Source organism: Monodon monoceros, unplaced genomic scaffold (assembly GCF_005190385.1).
Source record: "Monodon monoceros isolate NGI ecotype Baffin Bay Population unplaced genomic scaffold, NGI_Narwhal_1 Super_Scaffold_22, whole genome shotgun sequence".
Lineage (NCBI taxonomy): Eukaryota > Metazoa > Chordata > Mammalia > Artiodactyla > Monodontidae > Monodon > Monodon monoceros.
In genome coordinates, this window is record NW_021703779.1 from 77,039,463 (window position 1) to 77,055,986 (window position 16,524).

At 34.8% G+C, this 16,524-nt stretch overlaps 1 protein-coding gene across 1 annotated transcript in view; it reads left to right on the forward strand.

The window, feature by feature from the left end:
• The window catches only part of PCDH11X (protocadherin 11 X-linked), a 731,019-nt gene that overhangs the window by 386,898 nt on the left and 327,597 nt on the right, over positions 1-16,524 (forward strand). Inside the window, exon 5 of the mRNA XM_029241308.1 lies at positions 7,844-7,873. Within this exon, the coding sequence (XP_029097141.1) occupies positions 7,844-7,873 (30 nt within the window). The remainder of the gene's footprint in view (positions 1-7,843; positions 7,874-16,524) is intronic.

Genomic DNA, 16,524 nt, shown 5'->3' on the forward strand with positions numbered 1-16,524 from the left:
ACCAATCTTTAATAAAGCATTGGTTTCTTTCCCCCCTTAGTTTGACTCTCATTCTGGTACTCTATATAATCTCTGCATGTTCCAAATCCAAGATTCAGCACCCATGAAAAAATTATTTCAACTGGATTTAATCAGTACTGTCAATCTCTTTCCCCCATATTCAGCAAATGCAATGTCATTGTCCCATGATATCCTATGTGTTCTTCCAACTGTTTTATCAGACTTTTAACAGTGATATACTATAAGGTAGGTGGATTTGAATAAATAATTTGACAAACATTTTTAAAAGTTTCATTCACTTTAGCAGAGGGAATTTCCTTAATATATTTCAAATTATATGTAAATTAATATCAAGAAATAGATAACTTTTCAACCCTCTCAACGGATGGGTTTGGCAATCTGTTCAATGGTATCTTAGTAACAGGAAATAGTACATTAAGCTCACATAGTAGAATAGTTTATGCTACAGTTTTATTGATCTAATTAAAATAATTTTGGATGCCAGTGTATAGTTTAAAAAATATTTAGATAGGAATTTAATTCTAAGTATTCTAATATTTAATTCTAATATTTAGACAGTCTTTAATTCTAAAGTTAAAAATAAATTACCTTGAGGGCAAGAACGTGAAGAAATTGGAACCCTTGTACACTACTGATGGGAGTGTAAAATTGTGCAGCTGCATTGGCAAACAGCCTGGCATTTCCTCAAAAGATTTAACATAATGTTACCCTATGACCCAGCCATTCCACTCGTAGGTATATACCCAAGAGAAAAGAAAACACATGTCCGTGCAAAAACTTCTGTATGATGTATATATTAGCATTATTCATAATACCCAAAAGGTGTAAATAACCCAAATTCCCATCAATTGATGAATGTTTAAACAAAATGTGGTATATCTATACAATGAAATATTATTTGGACATAAATAAGGAATGACTTACTGAAACATGATGCAACATGGTTGAACCTTGAAAACATTATTATAAGTGAAAGAAGCCAGCCACAAAAGACCACATATTATATGATTTTATTCATAAGTCCAGAACAGAGAAATATACAATAAAAAAACAGAAAGTAGGTTAGTGGTTGTCTAAAACTTGGGAGAAGTGAGAGGTTAGGGGATGATAGTTAAAGAGTATGGGGTTTCTTTTGTTTTGTTTTGTTTTATGTGTTTTTTTAAAAAAAATATTGGGGTATAGTTGATTTACAATGTTGTGCTTTAGGGTTTCTTTTCGAGGTGATGAAAATGTTATAAAATTGAATATGGTGATGATTACAGATACCTGTGAATATACAAAAAAACATTGAATTTATACTTTAAATGGATTAATTCTATGATACGTAAGGTATATTAATAAAGATGTTAAAATAAAACACCAGTAATAAGAGCTAACATATATACACTATTCAAAGTGCCAACTACTGTTTGATGCCCCTAGTTTACTGATTTAACCCTTGTAACAAATACTCTGGAGTAGGAACTCATATTTCTCTATTCTACAGATGATGAAACTAAGGCAAAATGACAAGAAGAAGCATGTCTGGAGTCACATAGGAAATAAGCATTAGAGACAAGAGTTGAATCCAGTCAATATAGCTCCAAAATTTGTGCTTTTCAGTAAGATTCATAATCAATTATTACAATCTAGCTCTAATTATCTATGTAATTAAATAATAGAGGAATATCTTGTTATTTGATTCAGTCTATAAATATTTATTGTAGGTCTCCTTAGTACCAGGCACTTTTTTAGGCATTGAGAATATAGCAGAATTCCAAACTCCAAAATGACAAAATGCCTGCTGCCACGGAGCTTACATTCTAGAACTTTAGAATCCAGAAGATCTGGATTGAAACCTCAGCTCTATACCTTACAAGTAGAGTGATTAAGTAAATTTCTTCATCTCTTTGATCCACATTTTCCTCTTTGTAAAATGGAAATGATAATTTTCTCACATCAAAGTGTCACTATAACAATTAAGTGAGATAATATTTGTAAAGCATTTACTAAAATGCTTCATACTCAATAAATGAAAGGTGATGATAGCAGTGGCAGTGATAGTTGTAGTAATAGTATTCCTGTCATTGTCACAATCATCACCTTCATCATCATTAAATGTAGCTAATGCCTTGGATTCAGTGTAGGAGGAAGACATAGCCTTCTAAAGTTTTGCTTGAATAAGTTCACATAGCTACTTGTGAACCCAGGACTGAAACCTGAATCTTCTGATTTCAAATTTCATATTCTCTTTACTGATGTATTGAAACTATGTATACAATTTTTATACCAGTCTCAAATTTAGAAAAAAGAGAATAAGACAATAAAAATCCATAGATACATTCCCTTAAATGTGTTCTTTTGAAATGGTGATTTACATTTTAGAGAGGAAATAGATAGTAAACAAACATGTTGAGAAGGACATTTAGGCTTACTATTATTATTAGATTCACCAGTAGCTTTCCTTTAAAGCCAACAACACTCTAAGTTGCTAACTGAATAAAGTTCTGAAATACAATGTCACATGTACCAGCCTACTAAAAAAATAAACTAGGCTGTGATAATTATATGGAGATTTAAGCCAAGTAAAAAATACACTTCAAGTTCTGATATTTTTAAAGCGTAGATTAGGGGGAGGGGTTGGATATTCCACGTGGTATAGTATTAGAAACCTGACTCCATAGGCTTCTAATTTTTTATAAACACACATGCACACACTGCGATAAAAAACCTTCTTCCCCAGTTTTTTCCATCTGTTAGACAAATATTTATTTAGTTGTGTACACAGTCATAACTATTTTCATTTGACCATGCCATTCAGAAAAGGTACCACCACAACCCTGCTGGTGTAATTGAAAGTGCTTTTTGTTAAATCTTGACCACTACTGGACATCTCAAGTTGCTATTACACCTGATCCAGCTGACAAAAATTTAGTGATGGTTGAATGGACCTAGAGATTATCATACTAAGTAAAGTAAGCCAGACAGAGAAAGACAAATATCATATGATATTGCTTATATGTAGAATCTACAAAATAAATGATACAAATGAACTTACATACAAAACAGAAATAGACCCACAGACATAGAAAACAAACATGGTTACCAAAGGAGAAAGGTGGGGGGGGGACAAATTAGGAGTTTGGGATTAACATATACACATTGCTATATATAAAATAGATAACCTACAAGGACCTACTGTATAGCACAGGGAATTATACTCAATATTTTATAATAACCTGTAAGGCAAAAGAATCTGAAAAAAATAGATATATATGTATGTATGACTGAATCACTTTGCTGTTTTCCAGAAACTAACATTGTAAATCAACTGTACTTCAATTAAAAAAAGAAATTTAGTGATGGTTGATGCTTTATTGAGTGATAATCATAATCAGCTTTTAAAATAAAGCTGTGCTTATCAAGTGCATTTTCTCCTGTACACATTCTGTTCTATTTCTTTCCTAATCAGCCGGCAGAGTAGTGAGTTAGGATAAGCTCTGGTGTCTTTGTCCTCTAATAAGTTTCTTCCTCTTTCTGTTACCTGTGTTTAGAGATGTGGCTGCCTTGACTTCTGACTCTAGTCTTGTTCCCTCTACTCTGTCATTAGTCTTAATGATCAGAAATTCCTAATAGTTGTGTTCAAGAGGACAGCTGCTCTATAAGCAGCAGCAATACATGAAGGCAGAATGAAGGTAACAGCTGTACTGTACACAAGTCAGAAAAGGAAAAGAGAAGTAGTAAACTTGGAGATGGGTAAAAGAAGGAGTTAGGATTTTTCAGAGACTGCACAGAGGCAATATTCTTTTGGGTTAGAAATCTCTTCTTGTGTTGACCCCACCCTTTGTCCTTGTGTTCATTCTGAATGCACAGATCAAAAACAGACAAAGCTGAAACACAAAAGCACATAGATATTGAGAAATACCAAAATCATTTGATCTTATTTCTTCCAATTATACCAATACAGCTACAGCCTCAGTGTCTACTTGAATAACTCTTCACTGTGGTGACTTATCTGCCACCATACTCTACTGTGTTAATGCTGTATGATACAGAAGAGAGCTGACTAAAATTTGAGGATGCTCTCCTAGTTGGATCATCCCCTTGATATTAACAGACTTTACTTCTCTTGTATGCTATATCTTGGCCCTCTTTTTCATTAGAGTCAATCAGCTCTATCACTCTAGAAAATTAGATATAATAGGAGAAATGTTCATTTATTGACAGTTGGAGTTAGAATTTATTCACTCCTAGAGGTTAATAAGAACATATGAAAACTACATGACTAATGTATACTATAGAAAATTCTGAGCCCATAACATTCAGGCTGGTGAACATTTCTCCCTACCTTACTATATGTAATTTAGTTTGGAGAGTGATTTTGTTGATATAAGTTTGGCCTCTTGGGAGTCATTTTTAAAATAAGGGGATAAAAACCCATGTCTCCATTAAAATAGAAATTGCTTTTCAGCATGATTTTTCCCCTTCCAGAATTGATTTTTTTAAAATGTTTCTATCATCAAATCTGGTATCAATTTGCCAACCTACTCACATGCCTGCCAATATATTTCTGTGCTTTCTTTTAATTCTAATGCTTGTCTAGTTGTCATGAGATAGGGCCCACTTATGGTGACAGATTGTGTTCTGTCTGTGTGGTGTAGAAAATGCAAAGACTATCATTTTAATACTTCCCACTTGATCTATTTTAAACTTTCTCAATAGAAATTCTCAAACAAGGGCAAAAGGAGCACAGCATAGGCAATGCTCTTAATTAAAATATATAATTTAGGGAAATAAACACATTCTGGAGTTGTCTTTTTTCACTGCAATGGTAAAGAGGTGCTCTCAATATGTTGACTAGCCTTAAATATTTTCATTACTTTTTCAATAATTCACTAATTTACCAAGATAGATATAATTAATATTTTCACATCTTCACTTGTCTTGCTGAGGATTTTGCATTGCTCAGTAATAAGTCGTAAAACATCTAACTAATATCTACTGTTTTCTTGACAGTAAATTCTAATGGAGGGAATATAAAAAGATCTATCGTGGTTCTATAAAATAAAGAATGGTAATTTTTAATATTATATTCTTAAATATGGGTAAAGTTTTGAGGGTTTTTTGTCCATGATATTATTTCTGTTGGAAAGTTAAAATTTTTAACCTGTTATTTAAGAATTATCATTCATAATAAAGAGAGATGTAAATACCAATTGTTTAAAGATATTAAAATCCAAGGACACTTTCTTGAAAGAGATTATTCAAGGCATTATCCTCAGGATATGCCTTCACAGACAAATAGAATTCTATCACTGAGCCACTGATGGCTGAATTTGATCAACACATAAGGACAATAAGAATATCTTAGGCTAAAAATAACTACCCAAAGTGGAAAGAAAAAAACACACTTTGATTTCCTTAGATAATAGATTTGTGACCATGTCTGGATACCTTCCTCAAAAGTCAATTTTGGAAACTCAAGTTATATTAAAATGACAGGAAAAAAACTATACCCTTTTTGGTCTCAGAATAAGTCATTGGATAACAAAATACAGAGCCTTTGTTTTGTTTCAAGGCAAATTATGCTCAGAGACTGAGATTATCTTTGCCAATATTTTATTTAACACAGGTCTACTGTGGGAATTATAATTTCACAAGCCAATAGCATACAAGAAAATGTCCTTTAATAAGCCAATAAAGAAATAACATACTCCAAACCAATGATTGATTAATTACACTATTGTTCCAGGCAAAGGGCACGATGAAAGGAATAAAGTCCAAATTTAGTTGTGGTGTACCTTTCTGTTGCAGGAAGGGGGACCCCTTCCAGGGCCTAGAGTCGGCTTTTGTCTAACACTCGCAAATGAATTGTCCAAGGAGACACATGTACTGACAAAGCAAAAGACTGTATTGGAAATGGGCACCCAGGCAGAGAGCAACAGGGGAAAGGAACCCAGAAGAACTGCTCTGCTACATGGCCTGTGGTCTCAGGTTTTATGGTAATGGGATTAGTTTCCGGGTTATCTCTGGACAATCATCTTGCATGGCCCATATTTGATCTAACTAAGGGTCTTCCCTGGTGGCATTCACATCTCTCAGCCAAGATGGATTTCAGCATGAGGGTTTCTGGGAGGTGGGCAGGATATGTCGTCTCCTCCCTCCTTCTTTTAGCCCCTCCCAAATTCTTCCAGGTTAGTTTTACAAGACATACTATGGGTTGGCATGTCCTCCCTCCTTTGGCCCCTCCCGAATATTCCTGGTTAGTTTTTGGTGGCAGCACCACATTCTTCATCGAGACCTCCTGTTGCAAGATAACTCAGGCAAGAGGTTATCATCATGCCTGGTCAAGGTTTCAGTCAATGACTCCCTAACATTTCTATGAGCTGGTTCTCGAGAGAGAGAGCTTAGTCAACTGAGAGCTGATGTCCAGCTACCAGCGCAAAGTTGAAAGTCTCTTGTTGTAGAGCACATCACTAGGAAATGAAGGCACTGAGGCTGGCAGCATGATAATCTCCTTCCCTGGGGCTGCTTCATGGTTTTCACCACTGCTGAGCAGAGATCCACCTTCCTAGGCAGGAGCCAATACCCCAAAGTCTTCAGAGAGCTATTTAGATCAGCAAAGAGTCACCTTGCCCAGACCAAACACTCTCAGATGGTCCTCACACACTCTGGGTATTTATACTCTAATGTCCCCTTGCCATAGCTGCTTCTTCATATGTTCTTATTGATAAGACCCTGGTGGTGCCCCTCAGCAGTTGAGCTACTACTGAGTGCTTGTCAGCAACCGCAGATGTTGATGATGACATCCTGATGCAACAACTTCAATACTTTTATCGAAACAACTTTACTTATAAAAACAAATGTATTCTTAGATCAAAACAATTTTTGTCATGAACAAATAGATCTGAAATCATATCAAACCACTAAACAACAGCATTCATCCTCTTACTACATTTATTGTATCTCTCTTTGTATATACCCTTATTTCAAATTCACCTCTACCTCCTCCCCAATTTTCTCTGATGCTCAGAGAAACTTTTGCACAACTGTAGCAATGACAGGGAACTGAGGTAAATTTTGAGGAGAAAGGACTTGGGAGCATCGTTAACTAGAAATGTTAGACATGTGATCCTTTTATCATGTGATGTATTCATCCTCTACAAAGGAGGATGAATCCAAGTGACAAATGGCCTAAATGCTTCTGGAGTTTTCAAAATCAATTTACCCCATTTCCTGAGGTTGAATGGGGGAAAAAAGAAGTCTTAAATAAAAATGAACAAAATGATTTTACCAGGATGGCTGCAAAAATTATTTAGTTGAACAGAATTGAATTAGTTGCTCCTAAGACCCACAAAAATTAATATTTAGAGAGAGTATCCAAAGCTGTATAGATATTTATGTTTACTCCTAACTCATGAATCTCCAACTAAACTAGTTTTTTTTTTTTAAGAAATGTGTTCATGCTTGAGATAACGACTCATCCATTTAAAAATGGATGGAAAATAAATAAAGGAATATCTAATTGGAAATATGTCTTTTCCTGGCTAATGCCTATGTTAGCTAAGGATTTAATGACTTTTTGATGACCATTGAAGATTTTTATACGGCTCTACATATTGCTGTATGAGATTTACAATGTTATATCCCTTTCCTGAAACCACTGAAGAATGCAACAGATGAAAACAGTTTCATTAGAAAAACAAAATTGTGTATTATTGCACTTGGAATTTTGGCATGTTTTTTAAAAAATATATTTGCAATAACAAATTGGAGCTGATTTTTGTTTTTGTTTTGTTTTGTTTTCCTTTGCTTCCTTTGCCTCCACTTTATCCTAAATCAGCAGAAATCTGAGGGAAAAAAGGCAGGAAAGGTAAGATTGTAAATTTCAAAGAAAATTGATTTCAAAATATGTTGTGATTTTTTTTCTTACATTTCTGAAGCCACAGTAGTTACTAAGTGGAGTTAAAACTGTAAGTATTTAAGATGACATATGTTGTAGTTCTGCCTTAAAAGAGCTTCAAGCTGAGCTGTCTCTACATTTTGTATCACTTACACAGTCCTGGAAGCAATTTTCAAGTCTTATTTTATTTTATTTTTCATCAACACTTTCTTTTCCCACTGTGCCAAAACAACATACTGCTGACAGCATCACTTCGTGAATATTCTGGTAATACAGTTATTTTATGATAAATTTTAGCAATAAATGGGACCATTTTGGTGTCAATTCACAACTTAACAGTGACAGCAAAAGTTAGTGAATATGAAGCATGATGATGTCTGATAAGGTCACAGAGAAAAATAGCATAAACTAAACATGGTTAATCAGTAAATTGATGTTCTCTGAGAAACTGGGCTTTAGAATGTCATCTTTCAATGCAAAAATTTTTTTCTAATTGAAATATAGTTGATGTACAATATTATGTTAGTTTCAGGTGTATTACATAGTGATTTGACATTTGCATACATTATGAAATGATTACCACCATGATAAGTCTAGTAACCATCTGTAACCGTATAAAGTTATCACAATATTATCGACCGTACCCTTTATGCTGTATATTACATCAGCATGACTCATTTATTTTAAAACTGGAGGTTTCTACCTCTTAATCCCCTTCACCCTTTTCAACCACTTTCCTCCCCTCTGCCAACTGCCTTTTTGTTCTCTGAAGTCTGTTTTTGTTTTTTAGATTACACATGAGATCATACAGTTGTTGTCTTTCTCTGTCTGATTTATTTAACTTAGCAAAATATCCTCTTGATTCATCCATGTTGTCACAAATGGCATGACCTTTTTAAATGGCTGAGTAATATTCCATTATTATTTCATAATATTTGATGGACTCTTATTTGGCTTCCATATCTTGGCTATTGTAAATAATGCTGCAATGAGCATTGGGATGTATATATCTTTATGAAATAGTGTTTTAGTGTTTTTGTGCTGGATCATATGGCAGTTCTATTTTTAATTTTGTGAGGAAACTCCATACTGTTTTCCACAGTGGCTGTACCAATTACATTCCCACCAACAGTGCACAAGGGTTCCCTTTTCTGTACATCCTCACCAACACTCATTATTTGTTGTCTCTTAATGATAGCCATTCTGACAGGTGTGATGTGGTATCTCATTGTGGTTTTGATTTGAAGTTCCCTGGTGATCAGTGATGTTGAGCATCTTTTCATGTGTCTTTTGACCATCTGTATGTCTTCTATGAAAAAATGTCTATTGTGTTCCTCTGTCCATTTTTTAATCAGGTTGTTTGTTTTCTTGACAGTTGTATGAGTTCTTTTGGATATTAACCCCTTATCAGTTATATCATTTGCAAATATATTCTCCCATTCTGTAGGTTGCCTTTTTTATTTTGTTGATGGTTTCCTTTGTTATGCAAAACTTTTGAGTTTGATGTAGTCCCATTTGTTTATTTTTGCTTTTGTTTCCCTTGCCTGAGGAAATAGACCCCCCAAAATATTGCTAAGACCTATGTCAAAGACCATGCTGCCAATGTTTTCTTCTAGGACTTTTATTGTTTCAGGTCTTACATTTAAGCCTTTAATCCATTTTGAGTTTATTTTTGTATATGGTGTGAAAAAGTATCCCAGTTTGATTCTTTTACATGTAACTGTCCAGTTTTCCCAACACCATTTATTGAAGATAATTTTTCACATTGTATATTTTGGCCTCCTTCAATGTGAAAGTTTTAAGTTCTACTCACGTATATATGAACAGTCTAGCTGTCTAGAAAAATTTGGTTTTCTACCATTAAAAAACTAAACTATGTCACACATATTGTTAAATTTTAACTACCTCATTGGTTAAACTGCACCACCACTAAAAATAAACAGTTATTTGGCTGTTCACTGACATTTGTTTTCTAGAATTTATGCCTTGGTTTCTTCACCATGTTTTGAGGTTTGGAACCAAAATGTTGTCATAACTATATGCTAGGTTAAATATAAGTGTTTTTCTAGTTTGAGAGACCAAATTTTGTCTTTGAAAAAGAACTTGCCAAAGAGTGGTCTAGACTATGACAGAAGTACTCTGTTAGCCCTGGATGGCTTTATCAAGTGTGAGAATTACCTGAAAACGGAGCCTGACTAGAATGTTAAAATGAATTTTCATTAGTGTTTGAGAGATAAACTAAAATAACAGCATTAGAGAATTTTCACTCAGTATACCTTTCTGAGAGTTTTCAAATGCCTGTCTGAACCATCTTATCACTGTGACCTTGGAGTGATGACTTTTTGAGAATTAACTCCTCCGAGAAGGCAAAAGTTTATAGAAGATTTCTCCAATTAAAAGGAGGGAAGCAAGGGGAATAAAATGTCACTAGCTATGTAAAGTGAAAGAGAGAGGGAGAGAGAGAGAGAGAAGCTCTACAGATTTTAGGTGTTCTAACATTCTCAACCATTCTGGTAAATTTAGGAAAGGACCTGTTGCTCAGTTATTTAAAAGTTGGAATTTTGAAGAACATAAATATTGGCAGATTTTATCTAGTATAGTTATTCTATAAATAGAAGTGTTTTTGTTTTAAAAAATTAAGACTGTACACAGCACTCTGGGATGAACTCAGAAAACACCTGGGTCATGAAACTTTAACATAAACCACTTCAATTGTGAATATTAAAACAGTAATATAATCACAATATAAAGAGCAATGGAAAGTGTGGTTTTTAGTGATGGATACTTTTTTTTTTTGTCAAATAAAAACAAATCTGGACTTAGAGATTTTACTCAGAATAGAGAAAAGGCTCTGACCTCAGAAATCTGCAAGGTCTTAAAATCTAACAGAAAAAAGGTGCTTCTTTTTTTAAGGTAAAAAGGGGTAAGCAGAGATAAGCAGAATCTTTTAAGAAGAAACCGGACAGGCCAGATAAGTGGCCAGTGGGGTCCACCAGGAAAAGTGTCTTGCTGTGGTCAGCTGATTCCCAAGAGACCCTGATAAAGGGGATGCATTCCACATTTTTAGTGCTTGCTCATTACTTGGTGGCAAGCAGAGCTCAGGAGCCTGTAGGAAGGAGAGATTCCTGACTAAAGTTTGGTCAAGGCAAAGTGTTGTAAGAAAAGGAGGGAGCCAAAGAATGGTCATATCCCAGGTTTCAGGCAAGGCCCTGGGATGGGCTCCCAAGCGAAGGTCTTTGGCTTCATGCAGGAAAGAATTCAAGAGCAAGTCAAAGTAGAGTGAAGGCCGATTTATTCAGGGAGATACACACTCCATAGATAGAATTTGGGCCATCTCAGAAGGCAAGAGGGCCCTGGGGTATGGATTGTTAGTTATTATGGGCTGGGTAATTTCATAGGCTAACAAGTGGGAGGATTATTCCAACTATTTGGGGGAAGGGGCAGAGATTTCCAGGAGTTGGGGCACCACCAACTTTTGGTCTTTTATTGTCAGTCTCTGAACTGTCATGCCTGTGGGTGTGTCATTTAGATGTTAATGTATTACAATGAGTGTATAATGAGTCTCAAGGTCTACTGGAAGTTGAATCTTCCACCGTCTTGGACCTAGCAGGTTCTAACCAGTTTTTGTAGTATCCTGTTTTTCTCAACAGCTGTGTCATTCTTTTAATTGTTGTGCCCTGCCCACTTCTCTCCGGTCTCAAAAGCAGAGTATAAGAAAGGGACAGCTGTGAGCACTTGGTCATTTTTTCCCACTACCGTTCTATACCAAAGTAAACACAGTAAAATTAACTTACTAATATTGTGCTTACTCTGTTCCAAGCACTGTGTGTGTGTGTATACATATAAGTGCATATGAGTATACTTCTATATCTATATCTACATCTATATCTATATGTCTATACCTACTACATGTTTAGTCCTATAAACTCATAGTTTAATCCTATGAACTCTTTTACAGATGAGGAAACCATGGTGCAGAGAGCTTAAGTGCTTGCCTAAGATTGTAGAGCTCACCAGTAGAAAAGCCATGAGTTGAACCCAGGCAATCTATCCAGAATAATTAAAAAAAAATAAAAGAGAAAAACTTGAATCATAAAACAAATACTTCTTTTATATCAAAATAATAGTTTTATTGTATTTTAGTAATTACCCTGAATATATTTAATGTTTTAAGATGCTTCTGGAAGAATAATATTTTTTTAAAAATTTACTTCTGTCAACTCTGATGATGCTACAGACCTATTATGAAGCCCTTTTCACTAGTCTATATGCATTCTATACCTAGCCTGATATAATATGGTTAACATATACCATGGATATTAGGTCTGTCCTCTGACACCCTTTATTTTTGGTTCATTGCGTTTATGTATTTGAAGGGTATTTTGAATATTAAATTCAAGAAGCTATAAACCTTAAATATATTGTCAGAATATTCATTAACTTTGGATTTACTGCAAATGTCTCCATAAAAAGTTGAATTAATCTCTTGAACCTCACCTATTTAGGTATTTTTAATATAAATTATAAAATATTACTTTTACATTCAGTTTAATTCAGAGTAAGTGAAAAATATAAGCTTCCTGCATTTGTAAAAAAATAGGGCCACATATTAACTTAGCTAAGAATGAAGTATCTAAATGAATGCTTTATTGTCCTAAAGTCTCAAATATCAAAGGACCTAGAGTCTCAAACTTCAAAGGACCTATAATTTCTCAATGACTTCCTCAGCTATTTGCATTTAAATGACTTCAGAGACCTCACCAAACAAGACTAGTTTTAGATTCCAAATCAGAGTTTTAAGGTACAGAGATAGATAGACATGTTTTTCTACCTCTCTTTTAAAAGATTACATTTCACAGGGAAGCTAGTGGCATTCAAAGAGCAGAATAAAAGCAAAGGTCATACTCCATACTTCATTCATTCTTTAGTATGGAATGGCTAAGAGTTAATTAAGGGGAAAATACATTTCAACACATAGCCACCTGTGACTTAATAGATTGGTGATAGCAATGTTTGTTTTCAACTAAAAGAGAGAAGTACAATTTTTGAACCTGGTTAATATAAAACAAACATTTCTTGCTTAAACACAAACTGATTCCCTAAGTTAGTACTAACCTAAAAATTTCCACGTAGATTTTTTTTTTTAATCCCTCCCCTTTGGCTAAGCCTGAGTTTAAATTGCCCTCAGGGTTTGCACAAATGGCCATGCTTGTTAAAGAGTATGTTCACCAAAGTGACTGAAGTTGGCAGAAACAGAGCTGACTGAGATTCTCAAAAGAGTATATTTCTTATTTCTTTATATTTGCCTGAGGTGAATTTACAAAGTGGCTTCTTTCAGACTAGGCTAGTTGGTAGCAGAAAGAATAGCTATAGGAAAAAAGCCAATAAAAGTCATTGCCTGTTATTGGCCTCTCTTCTTCCAGACTCCTGTCATTTGTGTAACCATTTGCTCCAAGGCTACATGAAGAAGAGGGAGGCAATGAGAATGTTCAAAGGAACATATATTAAAGTAACATTTTACTGGTGTCTCCAAGCTACTTCTTCTTCCCTTATCCTATTCAACAATCCAGAAACTTTGGGAAGTTTCTTCATCATAAATTGTCCTAACTGTATAATTTAGAAGTTTGAATACGGCACGGCATGTTGAGATTTTTTAAAGGTTTTCTCTAAATGAAACTAATTCTAAGGTTACATTTCTGAATAGATGTATCCACAAGCCTTGGCTTTAATGAAGGATTATTTTCATACATACTTTTTGCAGCATGATAATCTAACAAATGCATGAAGCTAAATCTACAGCAATTGTGAATGCTATTTCTTCTATACTAACCAGTTTTCCTTATCAGGCATTCAGTTGAATGTTAGTAATGCTATGAGAAAGTTAAATCACATAAGAGTTCTAATTTAGTATTACCAACTACAAGCAAACCTATTTACCTTTTTCCTACATATGTTCCATAGATGTGATCTTCCAGAGACATTGTACTGCAGGTATACTGAGTCCTTTGGTAGTGTCTTAACAGCTTCTTATTTTGCTATTCTTGGAATAGATTATTTAACTCAATGGGTAGTGACTGAAAATTTAGTTAGTGGCAAAAAAAGTGACAGATTTTAAAGGACATCTTTGGTTTGATCTTTGGATTCTCCTTCTATGCTTATTCAAGACTTCTGCTTGCACTATTCAATGTTAAAACTGTTAATGTAGCTATCACCACAAATCGATATCTGTTTTGTCTTACATGTTTGTTTTTGTTGATCTGTTTTGGATTTTGTTGATTTTTGTTGCTCGGTTTGTTGATTCTATTGCCCTTACATGTACATATGTGCATTCCCTGGATGTTATTTTCACGTGATTACAAGGACTCCATGATTTTGAACATTGTCCTCTCGTTTTATGACCATAACTTTATTATCTGCCTTGTGTTATCCTCTTGTGAACTTGAACTTTCCCTTCATTAGGTCCTCTAATTGCTCATCCCACTTTATGAAATTCCTTCCTGGTTACATTCCTCTCCCCATCTCATCATTACTATCCTTGACTTTTCATTCTTGGCTTCTCACTCTGTTTATGGTGCCAATTTCCATCTGTAGTCCCCTCACAGATTGTATTCTCCACAGGTCACTGAACACTCTTTGGCAAAAAAAAAAAAAAAAAGAAATTACAAAATTGTACTCAAAATCTAGCTTACTACACATTCATAGTATTAAACTTCTGCTGTGGCTCTAGGTATTGTTCAGAAGTCTTTTTATGCTCCTTTCCATTAACTTTCTATCTTGGGCCTTGAATGACTATCCCAAACCTTTTCAACCATCTTCAAATTCCTTTTACAATTTCCAACCCTGAATTACCAGCAGATAACTTTAGGTCCTACTCTCCTAAGATAGAGACCAGCTTTGTAACCCCAATATATTTCTGAGTTCCTTTCTAGTATCTCATTTGTTCCCTTTCAGTTATTGAAATATCTAGCTTTTCAGTCTCTTTATACATGCCACATCCATTTTTCCTTTAAATATACATAAATGTCATTTGTCAAGGAAAATAAATATGAAATAACCACCCCCCAAGTAGAATATATCCTCTTCAGCCATTGCTGTAATTCACTACTAAATTGAGAGAATCATCTCTCTATTAACTGCATTTTCTCACTACATATTCCCTGCTATAATTTGTTATTTTTACTTCCAATTAAAATATAATCCTTTCATCATTTGTCCAAGATTTTCTGCTTACTGGCTCCAGAATTTCTGTTACATTTGACATTTTAAACACTGCTCCTCTCCCAGTATTTCTGGAAACCTTTCTTCCATAAAGCCTTCTGTGATCTGTTCATCCATTTCTACCCATAAATATAATGTTCACAACTGGATTGTGAGTTCATGTTAATCAAGTACATATTTCTTCTGTATTCTTTCAATTCCTAGTGTAGGAGAGGAAAACTTTTCCCTTTCTCCCTTCTAGGTTCTCTGGCTGGTCTAATAATTAAATTGACATAAGATAGATTAACAGGAGAAAAACAAATTTAAATTTGTACATATGGGAGCTCATAAAAATATGATGCTCAAAGAAGTAACCAAAGCCGGCAGCTTTTATATCTTTTAGATAAAGAAACAATAAATTTGTAAAGAATTGACAAGACAAAGGGATTTGGGCTTAGGGTAGTAAAATTAGTAAAGAAGTAACAAGGTTTTTGTATACAACTTTCTCGGCCCTGAATTCCCTTTCTCTGGTGATGAGGATCTCTATCTTTCTCCTTGTACAGGGAAGATACCTTTCACATTGGAGATTTATTTCCTGTTTTTAGGGGGACAAAGGAGGGTCAGAGTGTTCTTCTTGCACTTGCTATTTGTTAAGTTACTTTAATTCCAAATAATCAATACACTGAAGTAGTGTATCTTGGGGTGACCTGCCCTGAACCTCATCACTAGGACCTATCATATTTCACTTTTTATAGACATTTAGTGTATTTGCCTTATTTTAAATTTCCTTTTTTTTTTTCTTTTGCGGTACGTGGGCCCCTAACTGCCATGGCCTCTCCTGCCGCAGAGCACAGCCTCCGGACGTGCAGGCCCAGCGGCCATGGCTCACAGGCCCAGCCGCTCCGCGGCATGTGGGATCCTCCCAGACCGAGGCACGAACCCCTGTCCCCTGCATCGGCAGGCAGACTCTCAACCACTGCGCCACCAGGGAAGCCCTAAATTTCCATATTTTGATAAGAGTTTAACAGAACTGACTTAATCCAAAGGAAACTGATTTCAAATTTTCCAGAATAAAATGTGAATTATTCTACTAATGTAATAGCAAATGCTCGATTATACAGGGATTTAAAAATCTTCTTTTTAGGGTCCTCTGACTTCATGTAAAACAGAAAGAAATATGTGGCACAAATGGTAAACTACTCCTTAGCCTAATTCAGGCAGTTGTAATCCTGTTCTTTAGTGTGCATAGAAGTATCCTGGGAAAATCAATGCTGAGAGGTGTCTTCTTTGTAAAACTCTGATGCTCTGAATACTTTTTATATATATATTTTTTTTTCTGTAAGGTCCCAGGTGACTGAACTGTCCAATTTGGACTCTTTATTTCTATAAAAATGTTATTTTTCTTTGCTCCTATACCAAAAAAG